Source organism: Aythya fuligula, chromosome Z, assembly GCF_009819795.1.
Source record: "Aythya fuligula isolate bAytFul2 chromosome Z, bAytFul2.pri, whole genome shotgun sequence".
Classification (NCBI taxonomy): domain Eukaryota; kingdom Metazoa; phylum Chordata; class Aves; order Anseriformes; family Anatidae; genus Aythya; species Aythya fuligula.
In genome coordinates, this window is record NC_045593.1 from 55,446,329 (window position 1) to 55,467,101 (window position 20,773).

Below are 20,773 nucleotides of genomic sequence, written 5' to 3' on the forward strand. Positions count from 1 at the left end.
AGGGGATGTGATACACCCACTCAATACCATGTTCTTTGGCCCAAGTGTCTATAAGGTTGTTTCGGAAATGAGTTCCATTGTCTGATTCTATTCTTTCTGGGGTACCATGTCACCATAGGACTTGCTTTTCAAGGCCCAGGATAGTGTTCTGGGTGGTGGCATGAGGCACAGGATATGTTTCCAGCCATCCGGTGGTTGCTTCCACCATTGTAAGTACGTGGCGCTTGCCATTGCGAGTTTGGGGGAGTGTGATGTAATCAATCTGCCAGGCCTCTCCATATTTATATTTCAGCCATCATCCTCCATACCAAAGAGGCTTTGACCATTTGGCTTGCTTGATTGCAGCACATGTTTCACAATCATGAATAACCTGTGCTACAGCGTCCATGGTCAGGTCCACCCCTCGATCACGAGCCCATCTGTATGTTGCATCTCTACCTTGATGGCCTGAGGTGTCATGGGCCCATCGGGCTATAAATAATTCACCTTTATGCTGCCAATCCAGGTTCACCTGAGCTACTTCAATCTTAGCAGCCTGATCCACCTGCTGGTTGTTTTGATGTTCTTCAGTAGCCCGATTCTTGGGCACATGAGCATCTACGTGGTGTACTTTCACAGCCAGGTTCTCTACCCGAGCAGCAATATCTTGCCACAATGCAGCAGCCCAGATGGGTTTGCCCCTGCGCTGCCAGTTGTTCTGCTTACATTGCTGTAACCATCCCCACAGGGCATTTGCTACCATCCATGAATCAGTGTAGAGATAGAGAACTGGCCATTTTTCTCGTTCAGCAATATCTAAAGCCAGCTGAATGGCTTTCACTTCTGCAAACTGACTCGATTCACCTTCTCCCTCAGCAGCGTCTGCAACTCGTCGTGTAGGACTCCATACAGCAGCCTTCCGTCTCCGATGCTTCCCCACATTACGATAGGACCCATGAGTAAACAGGGCATGTTCTCATTTTCTGGTAACTTGTACAGTGGGGCTTCTTCAGCACGGACCACCTCCTCCTCTGATGATATCCCAAAGTATTTACCTTCTGGCCAGTCCATAATCACTTCCAATATTCCTGGGCGACTGGGGTTTCCTATTCGAGCTCGCTGAGTAATTAGTGCAACCCACTTGCTCCATGTAGCATCAGTTGCATGATGTGTAGAGGGGACCCTTCCTTTGAACATCCAGCCTAGTACCAGCAATCGGGGTTCTAGGAGGAGCTGCGCTTCAGTACCAACCATTTCTGAAGCAGGTTGGACTCCTTCATATGCTGCCAATATCTCCTTTTCAGTTGGAGTATAGCGGGCCTCAGATCCTCTGTATCCCTGACTCCAAAACCCCACGGGCCGACCTCGAGTTTCCCCAGGTTCTTTCTGCCAGAGGCTCCAGGTGGGGCCGTTCTCCCCGGCTGCAGTGTAGAGCACATTCTTTACATCTGGTCCTGTTCGAACTGTCCCAAGGGCTACTGCATGGACTATTTCCTGCTTGATTTGTTCAAAGGCTTGTCGTTGCTCAGGGCCCCATTCAAACTCATTCTTCTTACGGGTTACTTGGTAGAGCGGGTGTACAATCAGACTGTAATTAGGAATGTGCATTCTCCAAAACCCCACGACCCCTAGGAAGATTTGTGTTTCTTTTTTGCTAGTTGGTGGAGACATAGCTTTTATTTTGCTGATCACATCCATTGGGATTTGATGGCGTCCATCTTGCCATTTTATTCCTAAAAACTGGATCTCTCGTGCAGGTCCTTTGACTTTATTTTGTTTTATGGCAAAACCAGCTTTCAGAAGGATTTGGACTATTTTCTTCCCTTTCTCAAAAACTTCCTCTGCTGTGTCACCCCACACAATAATGTCATCGATGTACTGCAGGTGTTCAGGAGCTTCCCCCTGCTCCAGTGCAGACTGGATCAGCCCATGGCAAATGGTAGGGCTGTGTTTCCACCCCTGGGGCAGCCGATTCCAAGTATATTGGACTCCCCTCCAAGTGAAGGCAAATTGTGGCCTGCACTCTGCTGCTAGAGGGATGGAGAAAAATGCATTAGCGATATCAATTGTGGCGTACCACTTGGCTGCCTTCGATTCAAGTTCGTACTGAAGTTCCAGCATGTCCGGCACTGCAGCACTCAGTGGTGGCGTCACTTCGTTCAGGCCACGATAGTCCACTGTTAGTCTCCACTCGCCATTAGACTTTTGCACTGGCCATATGGGACTACTGAAAGGTGAATGAGTCTTGCTGATCACTCCTTGGCTCTCCAGGTGACGAATTAGCTTATGGATGGGAGTCAGGGAGTCTCGGTTTCTAGTTTCTAGTCAGGGAGTCTCGGGAATCTAGTGCAATATTGCCGCCGGTGCACAGTTGTGGTAGCGATTGGCACTTGCTGTTCTTTGACCCTCAGCAACCCCACAACAGAGGGGTCCTCTGAGAGACCAGGCAAGGTAGATAATTGTTTAATGCCCTCTGTCTCTAAGGCAGCTATACCAAAAGCCCACCGGAACCCTTTTGGGTCCTTGCAATATCGTCTTCTAAGATAGTCTATGCCAAGGATACATGGAGCATCCAGGCCAGTCACAGTGCGGTGCTTTTCCCACTCATTCCCAGTCAGACTCACTTCAGCCTCCAATACAGTCAACTGCTGAGATCCCCCTGTCACTCCACAAATACAGATGGGCTCTGGCCCTTTATAGCTTGATGGCATTACAGTACATTGTGCACCAGTGTCTACTAAAGCCTTATACTTCTGTGTGTCTGATGTGCCAGGCCATCGAATCCACACAGTCCAATAAACTTGATTTTCCCTTTCCTCCCCCTGGCTGGAGGCAGGGCCCCCCTAATCCTGGTCAGAATCTTCTTCGTTTCTGTGTTTGAAGGACTGTCTGCTGGAAGTTGGAGCAGCAAACTTTTCAGAGAATCCCTTTTTCACGATTGTTTTCTTTTGCAACTCGCGTACCCGTGCCTCTAGGGTCGTGGTAGATTTTCCATCCCATTTTCTCATGTCCTCTCCATGGTCTCATAGGTAAAACCACAGGGTGGCACGGGGTGAGTACCCACCATATCGTCTTCCTTGTGTGGATGAATGCCTACCCTGACAGCTGAGACACTGCTTTGTACAGGTGCGGAGGAGAATAATCTCTCTTCAAGTTGGTGAAACTTTTCAGAAAGTTTCTCCCAAGTGTTCTCTTTTGGTTGGTGGACACTGGTTTGTTCAGGTGGGGAGGAAAATAGATTCTCTTTTTGTTGGTGGAACACTTCAGAAAGTTTCTCCACAGCTGAGACGCAGGCCTGTAAGGAAGAGGAGAGACTTTCTTCGTACTGCTGAAGTTGTTTAGCCACTTCATCCACTGTGGGTTCCTCATCCTCTTTCCAGGCCATTATTGCCAATGAGCTGGCATATGATGATGGTGCACTCCGTACAAACTTCCACCACATGGGTTGTGTACACCTGACTTCATCTGGATCTTTGGATGTTTGTCTGAGGTCTGGATCCTCATAAATCACTTCCCATACAGCTAATTCCCTCAGGTACTGGATTCCCTTCTCCATAGTGGTCCACTTGCCTGGTAGACATACAAGTTCTTCCTTGAAGGGATACCTTTCCCTCACAGCTGAGAGGAGACGCCTCCAGAGGCTGTGAGATTGTGCTCCATCTGCAATTGCTTTGTCAATGCCTGCATCTCTAGCAAGGGATCCCAGCCGCCTGGCTTCCCTGCCGTCTAGTTCCACACAATTGGCTCCAGTGTCCCAGCGCTGGAGCAGCCAGGTGACAAGCTGCTCACCTATACAGCGACCAAAATCTTTTCGCACATCTCATAGCTCACGCTCATTTAGGTTTCAGGTAGTTACTGTTGATTTTTCGGCATCCTCATCTTCCTCCTCCTGAATCCCTGATGGCCCAGCATCGTAGTCTCTATACCTAGCAGACCTAGCAGAAGACTCTCTGGGTTCTAAATGACCTGAATTTTTTCACGTTGTCTCGTAGAGGGGCAGCTTGCACTGCTACAGCTTGTTTCTCTGACCCAGCCACAGGAGCTGGAGCAGCTGCAGGGTCCACCGTAGGGGTCGGAGTGGCCATTGGGCCTGTCACAGGACTTGGAGTGGCCGCAGGGTGTGTCACTAAGTTGATAGCAGTATCAATTGCAGCTTGATAGGTGTGGGCCGGACCCCAGCATGCTACAGTGATCTGTGTCACTTTGGAACTGCCAGAGTCATGACACCCTTTTTTCAAGCGTTCTACCATTTTTTTAGGATTTTGCAGTTGTTCAGGGGTGAATTTCCAAAACACTGGAGGTGCCCACTGCTCGAGAAACCAGCCCATATCCTCCCACACTCCCTGCCACTCACAACTATCCTGCCTCAGCACAGATCTCTGGATGAGATTCCTAAGTAGTTGTTTAATCTTAAACAAAACCTGAAGCACATTCAGGAGACATAACAACAAGAACATGCTGGTCTGAGTATCCCAAGGATATTCGAAATCATGGAGAACTATCATAACAAGCTTGGAGGATAAGAGGGTGGTGAAGGAGAAGGGGAGAGTGAACAAGTAGGAAAAAATATCTTCCCCTTTCCCCTCTAAAGATTGGGTCCCTGACAAAAAAAAGGCAATAGGTGTAATTGTTAATAATTTCTGAGATCTGGTTTCCAAAGTATAGAGTCGATGACAGTGCTGAGTACAAATACCAGCTTAGAGTCATGACTGGAAATGTCATCGTATCATAAGCCACCGTTACACCGCACAGTACCATAATGATCTTAAACCAGAGCCCAGAGAGGATAAACAGCATGACTGGGAGCACATACAGAAGGTAACGTGTTATAAAACTCAATTTAGAAAACAGGCACAGCAGATTTGAGATTAAAGGAATAAACATTGTGACTAGCAACTATTAAGCAGGTCTAATACTAATTTTAGTTTAACAAGCTCTGGTCAGATCTGTCGTTCCCTCAAACCTTCATGCCCCATGTTGGGCGCCAATAAATGTCCTGGTTTCAGTTAGGACAGAGTTAGTTTTCCCCCTAGTAGCTGGTAGGGTGCTATGTTTTGGCTTAGGATGAGGAGAGTGCTGATAACATGCCGATGTTTTAATTGTTGCAGAGCAGTGCTTACACCAAGCCAAGGACATTTCAGCTTCTCACTCTGTCCTGCCAGCGGGCAGGCTGGGGGTGCAGCAGGAGCTGGGAGGGGACAGACCCAGGACAGATGACCCAAACTGGCCAAAGGGGTATTCCGTACCGTATGGGGTCATGCTGAGCAATATATAGGGGTGGCTAGCCGGGGTGGGGATAGGCTGGGCATCGGTCAGCGGGTGGTGAGCAATTGCATTGTGCATCACTTGTTTGTACACATTATTATTAGTACTATTATCATCATTATTGTTGTTATTATTATTATTGTTATTATTATTATTATTTTCCTGTCTTAATAAACTGTCTTAATCTCAACTCACAGGCTTCACTTTCCTGTTTCTCTCCCCCATCCCAAGAGAGGGAGTGGGGGAGTGTGAGCAAATGGCTGTGTGGTGTTTAGCTGCCAGTTGGGTTAAACCACAGCAATTGGAATTTAGGATAATATTATATTTCTTTTAGACAGTAACTTACTGTAGAATAATCTAGAAATTGCAGGCAAACTGTAGATAAAGTTTGGTTTAAAACAGAGCTTTGTTTTTGTGATCTGGGAATTACAGTTTAGAAACTTAAATAGTCCTGCTGCCCTTCCAGTTCTGCCACGTGTGGGTTCATTATGCTTCTTTCGTTTGGGGCACATCACCTTATATGGGCTTCTGAGCTACATAATGTTGCTCATAAATAAAATGTTGGCTTAAGAGCAAACTCAAATTTCTTTATGTTCTTGGGTGTTGTTTTTTTGTGTGTGTTTGCTGCTTTTTTTTTTTAATATATATATATATTTGCTGTAACAGGGAAAAGTCCTGTACAGATAACTAAATAACTAAGGAATGTGAGAGATTAATTTGTAGAGATGATAAACACACTAGCTTCTGTTCTTTCGCAGTAACAAGGTTTTTACCTCAGAGTTGTCAAGGAATTTTGAGATTATTAGTGACAACATGAGCCTTGTTGCAGGAGGGGAAGAACCCACTTCTTCCCCTAATTTCCTTTTTCTTTTTTTCTTAGTCTATATTTTATCCTAATTCCTCTCTAGGTACTGTCCTCTCTATTTTGATATAAATATCAGCTTTAGAAATTAAACAAATTTAGAGCTTTTAGATCAATTTAGTACTGGAACTTGTGTAACAGGTATCTTTTGAATCAATGCTTTGAATGTTTTGATTCTTTTTTTTTCCTTTTTTTCCTTGATAGTCATGACAGAACAATGCAAGATATTGTTTACAAACTTGTGCCAGGCCTCCAAGAAGGTAAGTTGTGGTATGATCTTTTCTTACATGTAGTCTTGCACATAATTCTTTACTCCTTTAACAGTTTAAAAAAACAGCACACACATTTTCAAGTGATGAAAATACAGAAGGGGGGTGAGAGAGAATTTGAGGAAAAATACAGCAAAGACCTGTATTATTTCATTTGTTCTATCTCTAGTGATAGACTTAGGTTCATATCTTTACACGCAGTAATTTTTTTGAGGGGGGAAAAAAGGCAAGATGGGATATTTCACCAAAAAGTAGTATTAACAGAATAGTAGTTCAGCTTTTGCATGTTTGTATGCTGCAGCTTTCATTTGTTCTTTTTAAATTGTGTGCTTAGATCTGTTGTGCCAGCTTTCCAGAATATTTAGAGGTAGCATGTAATGCAGAAGAGCTTTTAGATTCATGGAAGTTTTCCTCTACTGTGAAAGTCCTTTCTTAGCTGGTAACTTTCAATTTGCACTTTCATAGTCCTCTTTGAGACTGGATCTGTACAACTAAACAAGTACTTTCTAGTAACTGTTCTGTATTTTGTTGTTGTTGTTGATGTTGCATGTGATTTTCATTTAAATAGAATATCTTAATCTATGTAAGCTGAAAAGAATGAATTTCTTAGATGTCGATAAGCAAGCTTAAATAGATTTTATAAAATCAATTCTATCATAGTGAAATCAGAACTATAAACAAAAATTCAAAAACAGTGGTTTGGCTGAAATACTGTGGGAGGGATTCAGAATAAGGCATAGTATTTAAAATCATCTCATTTCAATAGAAATGTTATAATCGTAGCCGTGTGGATGACTTTGTAGTATTCTAACTCTGAAAGATAAGATTGGGCACGACTTGATGCATTAACAAAGATGTGGAATTAAGTGGTGACAATACCACTCCTTGATGGCAAGCCTGTTCAACTTACAAAAGAAGGGATTTGAAATAATTTCATAAATGTTGCATTAGAACTTTATTACAGGATTTAATGTTTCAATTTTTAACAGCGGAAATGAAGAAACAAAGGGAGTTTTATCACAAACTTGGCATGGAAGTTCCAGGGGATATCAAAGGGGAGACATGTTCTGCAAAACAGCATCTAGATTCCCATCGGAATGGTAAACAGTCTTTTATTTATTACATCTTAGGTGGGGGACTGCTCATAATTGTCAAGCAGATAGGTCAGAAGTGTGTGTCTCAGTTTATAACAATCAGAATTGTTTCATAGTGGTGTACAATAGGCATGCAGGATTTTTTTGTCCCTTATTTGTTCACATAATCTTTCTTTTTAGCATAAACACTCTTGGTGAAGGAAATCTCGGTAGTAGTGCCCACAAGGGGACTCTGTGAAACCACTCAGCTTCTGCACTGCTAGGAGTTCAGCTGAAGCTGTGCTGTATGCTATTTCCTATCTTTCATGTGTGGGGTTGCCAGCAGCCAGTGCCAAAGCAAGTTAGCACTACTGCGAAGTTTATTCTGTATAGAAGTCCTGAACCCTGCTCTTTGAATCATATTGTCATTGAAAGGTGCTTCTGTTGAGTGATATCCTACATATCTGCTTTTTTATCTAAGGTGAAACTAAAACAGATGAAAATTCAAACAAAGAAACTTCTGAGGAAAAACAGGAAGAGGATAATGACTACCACCGAAGTGATGAACAGGTGGGATCACAGGGCATGTTTTTATTTTTATCTGGTATTTTACTGCTTTACTGCTTCGAGTTATCAAAAAAAGCCCTGACTTTTAAGCTATTTTTTCTGTTATCTGCTTTAAAAAAATGCATTGTTGCAAGATGCTTTTGTGTAACCCTAAGTTAATCCTTGGGTTTTGGCAGGAATGGAGAATATTTTAAAGATGGTTTCATAAAATATGTTATTCCTGTCTTTTTTGAGTTTCAAACTATTTATTGGCTTTTGGCTTAACATAGATTTAGGTTATTTGGGTCCTGTTCTGAATGGATGTATCCAAAGGTTATTCTGGGACATTGAACTGAATGTATATCAATAGTTACAAATAAAAGCTCATGCACTTTCACTTAATACTTATTTCTTTTTAAATCTCCCATATTTTAGACAGTGTTAGCACTATATCATAAAAATAGTATGAAAGCCAGAATATCCACCATTAATTTTTAAATACAACACATGTTTGAAAGTGAAATGTCCTGCTGGGATAAACACTCCTTTCTTTTTATGTTCTCCTATTATGTATGTCTAGATTAAATTTAACCTGGATTAATTTTGTTTTGAATTATAAAGCATGAGTACTTTCAAAGGGATTGTTCCTAGTTCTAGACCCTCTTATTGCATAAAGGGAATCATCACAAAGAGTTTAGACAAAGTAACATATAGCTGGATGAGAAAAGAAGTGAAATTGAAACATAGAAACTGAAGAGACTTTTTTTTTTTGCAGCTAATCTTTAGAACTTTAAGTCTGTTACATCCATTATACGTATTCTTTTTTTAAACATTATAATCACTTTTCAACATGCATTCCTTTTTTTTTTTTTTTTTTTTTTTAACTGGGTTTAGCAGTCGCATTAAAAGCAAGGCGTTACAGTAGAAGACATTATTAATAATTGGCAATAGTTCTCTTATTTCATACTGTATTGTGATGTACAGTCCTTGCCAACTAGAGGTGGTTTGGGAGTTTGAACTGTAGCATCCTTTTTTCAACATAAAAGTTCTTCCTAGAACTTTTTTCTTTGAGATCCCTTTTTGGTTGGAGCAGTATTTATCACTAAACTGATGAAATTTTAGAAAATGTGTTCATCAATTGGACTGTATGCATTTCAGTTTAAGGAATATTAGTACTCCAATTTTTCACCTTGTTGCATTAATATAAACTGCATATGGAATAGATAATGAGAACTGCAGAAAATTGATCGACCCTGACTGCTTCCTTTTTACTGAAGGTAAGCATCTGCTTGGAATGCAATAGCAGCAAATTGCGTGGATTGAAACGAAAATGGATTCGCTGTTCAGCACAAGCAACAGTCCTGCATCTAAAGAAGTTCATTGCCAAAAAACTTAATCTTTCTTCTTTTAATGAGGTAATATTTTAATTTCTAAAAATGATTTTGCAGATAAAAGTCCTATGGAAAGTGTGGGGTCATTCTTTTGCAAAGCAATGTCAGATTTTATTTTCAGAAAATAAACACATTCACCATTTCTTAAATTATATGTTATGTAGCCATTTTCCTGTCCTTTGTAAGCTAAGGAAATTAATGTAAACAATTACATTATTTTTCTTCAAATTAATTTTTTCTTTCCACTTTCAATTTACAATTTATAGTCTTTTTTCCCTTAAGTTTTCCTTCTTCCTCTTTCAGCTTGTAATGTTACAATTGAATGTAGCTATTATTTTTTCTTGGGCTTATACAGCACATATATGTTTTTGTTTTTTTAACCTACTGGATGGCTAACCTCCACCACAACCGCTCTCTCACTCTCTCCTCAAAGGAAAAGGGGGAGAAAATATGATGGAAAAGGCTCAGGGGTGGAGATAAGGACGAGGAGATCACTTAACAGGTTATCATCACAGGCAAAACAGAATCAACATAGGGAGACTAATATAATTCATTATGTATTACTAACAGAATACGACAATGAGTACTAAATGCAAACTAGAAACACCTTCTCCCCATCCACCCTCTTCTGCGTTCTCTCTCTGAGGGGCACAGAGGAACAGGGAATGGGGGTTATGGTCAGTCTACAGCGCTTCTTCTCTGCCGCTCCTTCTCGGTCACTCTCGTCCCCTGTGCTGTGGGGTCCCACCCACAGGATGCAGTCCTTGATGAACTGATCCGGTGTGGGCTTCCCACAGGTGGCAGCTCTTCCAGAACTGCTCCAGATATGGGTCCATCCCACAGGGTCCATCCATCCATCCCCCAGGAGCAAACTGCTCCAGCACGGGTGGGGGCAGCTCCCCCCAGACCCCCTGCTCCACGTGGGCTCCTCTCCACGGGCTGCAGCTCCGGCCCGGGGCCTGCTCCTGCGGGGGCTCTCCATGGGCCGCAGCCTCCTCCAGGCCACATCCACCTGCTCCACCGGGGGCTCCTCCACCCATGGGGGGGCTGCAGCGTGGAGATCTGCTCCATGTGGGACCCATGGGCTGCAGGGGGACAGCCTGCTCCACCAGGGGCCTCTCCCTGCACAGCCCGCAGGGGAACTGCAGCTGCCTGCCTGCAGTACCTCTTGCCCTTTTCCTGAACTCACCCGGGGTTTTGCAGGGCTATTCTTCCTACACTTTTTTTCCTCTATGCTGTCAGTGAAGTTCATGCTGAAGTCTTGCTGCCTATCACAAGCAGTGTTATGATATACCTACTTTACCTTTCCTTTGCAGACAGTACTTGGAATCATGGGAAGAACTTATGGTGAAAGGTACAGAAAGAAAGACAACTTTTCACAGTTCTCCCATTTCATATTCTAAATTACACTTAAGGCAAACATAGGAAAGCAGTCTCTATTTACTACTTTTTTGAGTATTGTTCACAGTGTCTTTGCATCTCAAGCATCTGCTTTCTAGTCCAAAGTGTCAACATCTTTGTTCTCAAACCTCAAGATCTGGTTTTCATCTCTGTCATTCTTCCTTCCTAGCTTCTCTGTACTTCAAAGTACTCTGTCTTTTGGTTGGAGTACATCCCCAAACTCAGCTAAACTTCTTGAAACAAAACTGTAACATCTGGTGCCTCGACCTCTTCTGTTGACTTCTGGCTGTAGACCAACAGCAGCATATGTACCATCATTGATCAAAAGTGTTTTCTTTTTCTTTAAATGAGACTTTTTTTTTTTGCAGGTGCATCTTTGTTTTTGTTTTCAAAACCTCTGTTCCATTCCACCAGTCTAATTTAGTAACTTACTATCCTTCCTACCAACTTCAAAGAGTACCTTTTTATTCTTTAGCTATCCCTCCCACTTTCTTAAAGGGTACATAAATTGTGGTGCAATCACTTTACCAGTGTCAAGTAATGGGTTCATGGTAGAAGGCTTTAAGCTTGTGGGAACTTGACTGCTTGCAGTAGACTATTCAAGGTTTGAGTTATTGCTAGTTAGCTAAGTGATGTCAATGGATGGAAAGTATGTTCAGATTTTTCTGGGTTGTGTGGTAGAGTGTAGTTAATATATGCAACCTAGGTAGAACTTAAAATTTTCATGCATATTTCATGCTTTACTTCATGTTCAGCTATTGCTGTTGAGTTGTTTATTAGTTATATTGTTGTCCTTTGAAAAAGGGCTGTGTCTGTGCCCAGTGAATTGGAGCTGATAAGCACACCGAGTCAAGGTCTGCTGATTAACCTTTATTTCAAATCTGACGGAGTTGTGGGCCAGGCAGTAATTCACAAAGCAAGCACACCCAGAGTTGAGTGCCAGGCCTTTTATACAATTTAAAAGGTATGGATAGAGTCACTCATTGGTTGCTTTTGGTTCCATAACTTGCTCAGTAATGTGTGTGGTTGAGTTCTGTGCCAGCTTTTTAACCTAAGGCTGGTTGCTCATTATCATGTCAGATTGCCACCCAGGGGTGTGCGTTTTATTATGGTAATGAAGCATAGGTTACCTAGAACATTCCTGACTCTTCTTTTGTGCTTACATTAGTACATACTTATGATTATACAGTTATGAGTCTTTGTCCTTGCGTTGTTTCAAAGTAACTTTTTGTGCTGGGCTGACTACAATATGATCTCATGTTTTTATGTTTATATCCTTACTGTTTCTAGTGTCAAGACCTTTCAATGCTGAGGCGGACAAGTAAAAGCAACTTATTTTAACAACTTATTATAAACAACTGAGGATCTGCAAAAGTAAAAAAAAAAAAAAAAAAAAAAAAGACAAACAAAAAAACTACCAACAAAAAAATGTAAATATAGTGTATCAGGGAGTGGCAGACAGTTTTTAAAAAATACAACCTTGTTGCAAAAAGTCACCTGTCTGGAGTTCATGTAATTTTTTTTCATAATGTGGTAAATAATAAAGCTCTCCTTGGACTTGTGGATTCTGTCTTCATCATTTAATCAGCCTTTCTCAAAAGCATATAAAGCTTTTAGGAGACGGCATTAGTGCTGCTTGGGAAGCTAAATCAAATAACTTAAGTCCAGCTCGTGCAAGATATTTGAGATAGGTACATTCTTGCTTCTCTTTATATTGAGAAAAGACAGTTCCCTTACACAGTTTTTGTTTGCAGAAAAATTGCAAGATGAATGGTTCCACTGTCTTTGGAGAATAAATTAATGTCTAATGTTTGTAGTATTGCCAGAAATGTTTTGTTTCATGTACGGTGTCCTAACAAATTAACTGTCTTCTTTCTTTTGCCAGCTGGACATATTATGCAATGAAGAGATTCTTGGCAAGGACCACACACTCAAGTTTGTAGTTGTTACTAGATGGAGATTTAAGGTATGACACAGTGGTTCCAAGTAAATCATGGAGTGGCTAGATAAAAAAAGTTATAAAATGTGTCATTTGGAACCGTACTGCAGTAACTATAAATTCAATAAAAAGATCCTTCAATAGATACAGAATACAACATTCTTAAACAGTAATTATTAATTTTGTTTCAAAGAAAATGAAGCCAAAAGGAATTAAATGTACATTGCAAGGAGAAAGGGTATATTCTGTCAACCGTCAAATTGTGATCAACTTAGGGAGAGGAAGTTGAAGCCACAAGAAAGTATTATTTTTAGCTAAATCAGGTAAAAACTGGTTTTCCTCTGTGTAAGTGGGAAAATAGATAGTGATGCAGGCAAGGCAGAAATTTTCAACACAGTTCTCTTCTCTAGCTCAAGAAGGCTGATGTACTTCTCAAGGAGAGGGAGTAATTACAGTGCTTGTCTGCATTAGTTAAGGAGAATTCCAGCAGTATTTAGTAGGCATAAACATGGCTTGTTAAGTGAGTACATCTTTGACTTGCTGATTGTGGTTTCTCTTAACAACCCCCTCGCAGCTGAATAATAAAGTGGAACATTTATTATGAGTGTAAGTTATCACAATAATGGCAGCTCAAGTGAAACAAGTATAAGAATGAATTGCAAGGGTGAGCACTTAGGAGTCGAGGTACACCTCCAGAATCAGTGTATGTGTATTTGAAGCTATTTGAATGAGGAGTTGGTATTCATAATAGACAAACAACAACACATAAACCTGTAGTGTACACTGAGATAGGTCTTAGGAACTTTGGATGCATATCTGGAAGAGGTGCAAGTGAGAGTATAGAATTGTTTTTCTGTCTTTGTGCAGAAAAACAATTGACTTGCATATGCAGAAGAGAAGTCAGTGGTCAGTCTTTGAAACATGGAGAGGTCACAATTAGAATCCTACTAGAATCCCTTCCTGAATGACCAGGAAGGGTCTGGATAATGCAATAACAGCTCAATTACAATGCTGTTGTTATTTGAGATAGTGAAGACAGATTGGTTAGAAAGGATTGAAGCAAACCTTTATAGTTCTCGGTGACTGGAGATTAATAAGCAACTTAAGTTCAGTGTAAGTAAATGTAAAAGAATACATGTTGGGGATAACAGTGGGCTCAACTTCATATATAAAATGATGGATTGTAAGCTGGCTGAATTTTCAAGGCTTTGAAACCAGATGAAAGAAGAAAAAAAGCAAATGCTAGGAATTTTATGGAAAAATGAAGAATTGAAAAAGAGCACTAATTTATATGCATCTGTAGAAGTCTTGTATTTAACTTTATTATGTAAATCTGTGGAATTTTGAGTCACGTGGAAAAGGCAACCATAAATTGCCATCTCCAGTGAAAGAGGCAGAGGGCATAAAATGAAAACTCACAGGTGGGAGCTACAGAACAAACAAATGGAAGCAATTCTTTACAGGATACACAGCTCCTTGATGCAGGATGTTATGAATGTTGTAAGTTTACCTATACTTAAAAATGCAATGGATACGTTCACAGAAGAAGAATTGAGTAAGACCTGTTAAGTATGAAGTGCCATGTGCTTTTACACTATTACAGTTAATAAGTACTGCGTGCTTTTGCACAGAACAGCTATTAAGATAGTTTGTTTAAGCTTTGTTTTATAAAAACACCTACTGAAAAGTTTAATTTTGTACTTTTGTGTACTGAAATTTACTTTTGCAACTTTATGTACTGAAAAGTTTAATTTTGGTTTTGTTTCTTAACTTAGCTTATATTTCTGTCTTGCAGAAAGCACCTCTACTGCTACATTACAGACCCAAAATGGACTTGCTGTAAGAGAACTTTATTGTCCTTCTGGACAGAGTTTTTTGCAGAGACTATCATCTGGCACCTTCTTAGTGCATCACTAATCACATGACACAAACCAGCCGAATAATTTTGGAAGACTGTAGTGCTTTCATAGCGGACTGTCCTTCTGAATATTTCTCCTAGGGATGTGTTACCTAGATTTCTGGACAGAAAATATTTATACTTATTTTGTACGAAAGAAATTGCAACTCAACAAGACACTACCAGCACTAAGTTTACAGATACTGAAAACACTTCACAGTTCCATGTAGCTCAGCCTGATTCATCTCTTACAGTTACACAGAAATAAGTTAGAATGTTGTGGGGTGGTTTTAAAATGTTGCTTTTGACACCAAGTTGCATTTAGTTACTTCTCACATTCTGAATATTTAAAAACTATATTTTTGCAAAGTGTTCTTGTGTTATATAGTATGCCTGATTGCATTGGCTTTAATCAAGTTGTTCTGTAGATCGTTGAAAATAACTAATGATATAGTGACTGGTGATATTTATTATGCTGCATTGAAAACTTCTGAAAATCTGGGAAACCAATGAGTTTGTTAATTTTGCCCAATTGTTGCTTTCCCCCACTTTCTGTTTTGGTAAAGTCTTGATGCCCCTTTTGCATGTTGATTTGGTAAGATTAATAACAGTCACTGCAGTTGATTTCTAATGTGCCCTGATATTTTGCCATGGCATCACATCATGACAAGTACTCAGAAGTGCTAGATTTGTGAATTTTAACAAATATATATAAATACATATTTCTTATTTAGCTATGGCTTGCAGAAATCAGTTTTTACTTTAGAGAGAATTTGTTGTCACTGACTGTTGAAACCCTGGCTCTTGAACAATATTGGGTGATATTGCACAATTTTTAGTGATTAAAAGTTACTTAGGTAATTAAGAGCAGCTTTATATTTTATGAACAGCTTTATATTTCCTTCACCTGTTTTCTTATGAAACCATACCTTTTTCTTCAGGACAATTACTAGATGTTATGGGGGTCAGACAAGATTATTTTTGCACCTTCTGGCCTTAACTCGTAATTTTACTTGCATCAGCCGTAGTGGATGCAAGGTGACATATATGCTGTGTGTGTGTGTACATATCTATACACATATAAACCTACATGTATGTTATGGAACGCACCCTCAATAGCACTTAGCAGAGTTCACTGCACTGTTTGTAAGGCTTTTTGTAATTGTCAGCTTTTTAAAAACAGTAGTTGAAACTGATTTCTGCAAGATGTGTACTGTATAGCATGTATAGTACAGATGTGAGAGCATTTGTATGCCAGGGTGTAAGTTACTTAGAACTCCCAATATACAGTTTGCATCTGGAAATAGCTAACCTTCTAACTTTCAGAAGCATTTTCCAGTCAGCTGAAAATGCTAGCTGCTATACCTATTATTTTATTTTATTTTTTGATAAACTGCCTTTGGATAAGAAAGTAAGCCTGCTTGTAGCTGCCCTGCTTTCTCTATCTGTGCTCCTTCCCCTCTTCTGCAACAAAGTATTACTTTTTACCGATAACAGGAAGCTGATATCACAAGAGCTTTATTAAGTATTTTCAGTCATCTTCCTCTTGAGTTTTCAAAGCACCACATTCCTCAGCATATCTTCTGCATTTTCATTCTTTGGAGTCTTCAGCTCTCCTTTCTTAGATCTGCTGCTGCAGAAGGGATGTTCCATTTTTTGTTTATCTTTGAAAACAGGATTTTTCATTTTTATGTATAGTCACAGATGTGAATGGAAAGGAAATCAAAAGTTATGCAAGCAGAAAAAGAAAGGAAGCCTACCGAAAGATGGAGATGGGACCCAAATGAAGGCTAAAAAGAGCTGCTGTCCCTGCAAACGAGGCACAAAGTAGCTAGATCTGAACGTCTGGTCCACATCCAGGCCTTGTGTGTGGGTGTGTGCATGCACACAGAGCGATGGAATTGGAATGTGGCTCTGGTTTTGTCTTACTGTTTCCATACTCATATATGTATTTCAGCTTTCACCTGTGTTTAACATTTATTGAATTGGTAGAACAAATGAGATCCTGAGTCTACCTTTTAATGAAAACACTGAATGCAGGTGGTGTGAATGCATATGCAAACTGGCATACTGGGCCTTTCTGGAGCTGTTCATGTGGTTGTTACTGTCCTAGTGTAAATGAGGGACTGGCTCTAGCCAGTGAAGCACTGAGAATACTAACACGACTATAAACTGCCACCTTCTGTACACCCTGAATGTACAGATACTGGCTGTACCTGACGTAGACATAGAATTAAATCCCCTAGACAGCATCCTGGTTAAGATAGTTTTTGTGTGTTTATATGTGTGCACAAACGTGCACACACACACACACACACGTGCATGAGATCTGTCTACCTCAGAATGAGTGTACTGCAGAAATATTTTGTACATCCAGACATTGATGCAGTGCTATTAAAAGTATGTTAGGATTTTAGCACTTTCCACTGTGTAGTTGTACAACTGAGGACTCAGTAGCAAACAAGCAAATTCATAAGCCTTTCCAATCTATCATTTTCTGTAAAAAACAAAAAAAAAATAAATCTGTAGTGCAGAACATATATTTGGAAGTTGTTAGCCCTCTTTAGAATCACTTGAATTTATTATGGTGCTATCAATATGTTGAAAACTCTGTTGATACCTATATAGACAGGTAAATTCAAGACAGTATTAATATCTATAAATGTTTGGGAGTTTTTTTCCTCAGAATTGTGTGCAACTGCTTTTGCAATGTGTTTAGTCTGATAAAACCTCATCAGTGAAAAGAAAAGAAAAAGAAAGAAACCCCTGTTATTTTTCTAAATCATATGTCATAGTGTCTTTGGTATAGTAACTCTTTCCCTCAGGAGGGGTGTGATTGTGTCTGGACCATATATTTATTTACTCTAGCCTTACTAAAAGACTACAATGCAATTGAATTGAACTGAGAGGGAGGCCTCCTTTGGGTCAGAGCTCTGTTTCACTTCTGTGAAGCTTAGGAGACAGTTAATTTATATCAAGATTATATTGGGTAAAATGACCCTGATTCTGTTCAAAGTTGAACTGAAAGTTGGACTCAGCATAGATATCTCTGTCCTAGCGAGATCCTGTTCAGTTTATTTTGGATTTCTTTGAAGATGGCATTACTGTGAAGTAGTTTTCACAATTGCTTATGCTGGTAAATAATTACAGTAAAGAAGTACCTTGTTACATTATCCTCAGCAGCAATGAGACTGATGAATCACCCAGGGTCAGAGTCTCATTAAATATAGTTTCATTAAAAACAGAGAATTCAGATAGAATATATAATATTGAATTTAAATAAGATTTGGGGTTTTAAAAATTAACTTTATAAAATTATTTATTCTATTTTAAACCTTCTGTCTTATTTTACCATCCAAGTATTTTTGGTTTCAATGGTCCAACTTTATTTACGGGCATATAAGATGAAATTGTAAGATGTTTTTACAAGCTTCTTCCTTTTACATTGAGTTTAAGTAGCTTTTATTTGTATGTTTTTGTTTTATATGGATAAAGAGCATTACTTATGTTTTTGTGCAATAGGTTTGAAACATGCATTTATTAGGCATATGTTTAAATTGTAAATGTAGCATCTACTTACCGTTAAACTTAAAAAGGACTGTAGATGGCATTTTTGATTTGTTCAAAGGGGGTTTTATTTGGGGCTGTTACTTGGGGATGTTGGTTTTGATTATTCTTTATTTTAAGAGTGGAGTGTGGGATATAAATTTGTGTAAGTACAAGAACTATCTGTCAGCAATATTCTGAAATAAATGATCTTGCAAGAAACCTTAATGTGAATTGTGGAAGCAATCGGCAAGACTTGCAGCCTATCTGAAAATGTTTTGTGCCATTGTTATGTCTGGTATCTTTGTATACCATCAAACCTGGGAATATTTATTTTTATTGGTTGTGCAATAGTGTTTACAACACTATCACCTCTGGGGATATGGGACCATAAAAAATATCAGACTACAACTATGATGGTGCTATTTTTTCCAATAGGCTATGAGCCTTTGAAAGCTTATCTGGCTCTATTGTCTTCATAACAGCATTAATAGTCCTAGGGGATTCATTTAATTATATTTTTTTTCTACAGGATGGTAAAAGTAACCATACAGTGAGCCAATTTTACAACATTATGCATCTTACCATTGAGATAAATGTAATAGGAAAAAGCCAACCAGTCTGTACATCAGCAGATGAATCTTAGTAAGTTATATTCTCAACAACATTTAATATACATTTTGTACAGAAGGCTGGGCTGTACAGAAGAATCTAGTTTCTCTCTTTCCTCAGGTAATCACTTCGGTTTGGATGTTTCACTGGAGATGCTAATACAACCTACAATTCAGTTCCTTTGTGTAAAATTGATAATAGGACAAAAAATTGTCCTATACACTAGAATCTCTGCATAAGATATAATTAACTGTAACTGAGAGGTTTTGACATCTGTTGCTGAAGTTAAAAGCTGTAGAGAGAACAACATTAAGGAACATGGGAACAATACTTCAGTCTCTGCTTTCATCTAAACTTGCAATCAGTACAAACTCTTTCTATGAACTTGCTTTAACTTGCTTTTTGCGGCAAGCTAACGATGTTTTACCATTGAGTTACAATTTATTTATATACAAACTAAAGCTCCAGTCTTGCTATTTGATCTGTGTTTGATCCATCCATAGGGCTTCTAGGAAATCTTTCATTTAGGATATCTTTCAAGGTCACAACGACGCACCCAGATGAGAGTGGTAGGGTAGGAACTAAGTGTCCTGTGAGCACTGCCGTTGGTAACTTTGCAAATAACCTGGATGGTTCCACAGCAACACCCGGGCTCATTCATGCGAAGTCAGGTGTAGCTGAAGGATGGAGTCCTGATTTTTAAAGGCTGGGCTGATGTTTGTTTGACTTTTTGTTTGTTTGTTTTTCCCCAATTTTTATTTGAAAATCAAAGCATTGGTTTACTGGAATCATGAATTCAAGTTCAGTCATCCAAACAAAAGGAGAGTTTCTTTCCTTCTGCAACAAGATTATTTCACAGTTAAGGGACAATAAGCCAGTGCAACCACTAAGCCTTTATCCTCATATATGGCATAATAAAGATATTGAAACTGTCACAGTGTAAAACCATATTTTTGGCTTAGCTTCATTTGAAAGTTTACAATTTTTTATGCTTTGTGTTGCTGTGTATTTTTGTACTATTGGTGGCTAGTTTTGTCTGAATAAGCCTTTTTGGATTATTGCTTAATGTTTTGATTTCATGATAGTGAAGCTTGTATCCAGTGTTTTGCCAATTAATATTATATGCTTGTTAATAAAAGCAGAGAAACTAACTGAAATCCTGTCAGGCTGGAAGTTCTTGTCCCATTTTTTTTTTTCTCAAGAACATAAGGACCTAGTCAGCATAACATAATAGCACTGAACAAACCCAGTGTGACTGAAACAACATTACATGGTTGTCATCAATATGTCTATAACCCATCTTCCTCAAATAAAACACTAGCAATGCCTGAAGCATTGCCCCACTGCCCAGGTGGAGATATGCATGTGACAAGTGAATGGCGTGCAGTTGCTGGCTAGGAAATGGAATGGCTTCAGCTGCATGGAATTAAAACATAGTTGCCCTTTTATATTAATTTATCTGTGGGTAGAATTGTACTTGCTGGAACTATGTGTTGCTTTCAGTCCCACTTTTACCTGGTCATGCTGATGCACAGGGGTAGATTGCACCACTCTGGACCACAAATGTGTGCTTTAACACGTCAAATTGCAGAGCATAACCATGCATATTCTGATTTTATTTGGGGGACTGAGACACCTTTTTTTCCCCCCTTTGTTTATTTTATTTTTATCTGAACTGCTAAGAAAAAAGGGCTCTTGCTTACTGGAACATTTAATGAATTTGTTTTGCCTTTCAAAAATTAGTGTCTTCTGGTATTTGGCTAACATTAGTGCTTGCTCACTTGTTAAAATTGAGAACTTGTCTTTTTCTTCAAGATCCTTGAGAATGGTTTTAAATCCCGAACACCAGAGGTGTAAGGGGATTTTTAGCTGAAATTAATTGAAATACCTAGTACAGATACTACAGTAAACTCAAAAACACATGCTACAGTAATTGATTTCCTTGCATTATTTATATGCAGTAATATAAATTTATAGCTTGTATATAGCTTGT

At 39.4% G+C, this 20,773-nt stretch overlaps 1 protein-coding gene across 2 annotated transcripts in view; it reads left to right on the forward strand.

The window, feature by feature from the left end:
- Positions 1–16,290, forward strand: part of PCGF3 (polycomb group ring finger 3) — a 54,145-nt gene extending 37,855 nt beyond the window's left edge. For both annotated transcript variants that reach the window (XM_032206454.1, XM_032206455.1), the window contains exons 4-9: positions 6,311–6,366; positions 7,365–7,475; positions 7,930–8,018; positions 9,272–9,409; positions 12,672–12,752; positions 14,521–16,290. In XM_032206454.1, the coding sequence (XP_032062345.1) occupies positions 6,311–6,366; positions 7,365–7,475; positions 7,930–8,018; positions 9,272–9,409; positions 12,672–12,752; positions 14,521–14,568 (523 nt within the window). In that variant the 3' untranslated portion in view covers positions 14,569–16,290. The remainder of the gene's footprint in view (positions 1–6,310; positions 6,367–7,364; positions 7,476–7,929; positions 8,019–9,271; positions 9,410–12,671; positions 12,753–14,520) is intronic.
- The last annotated feature ends 4,483 nt before the right edge of the window (positions 16,291–20,773 follow it).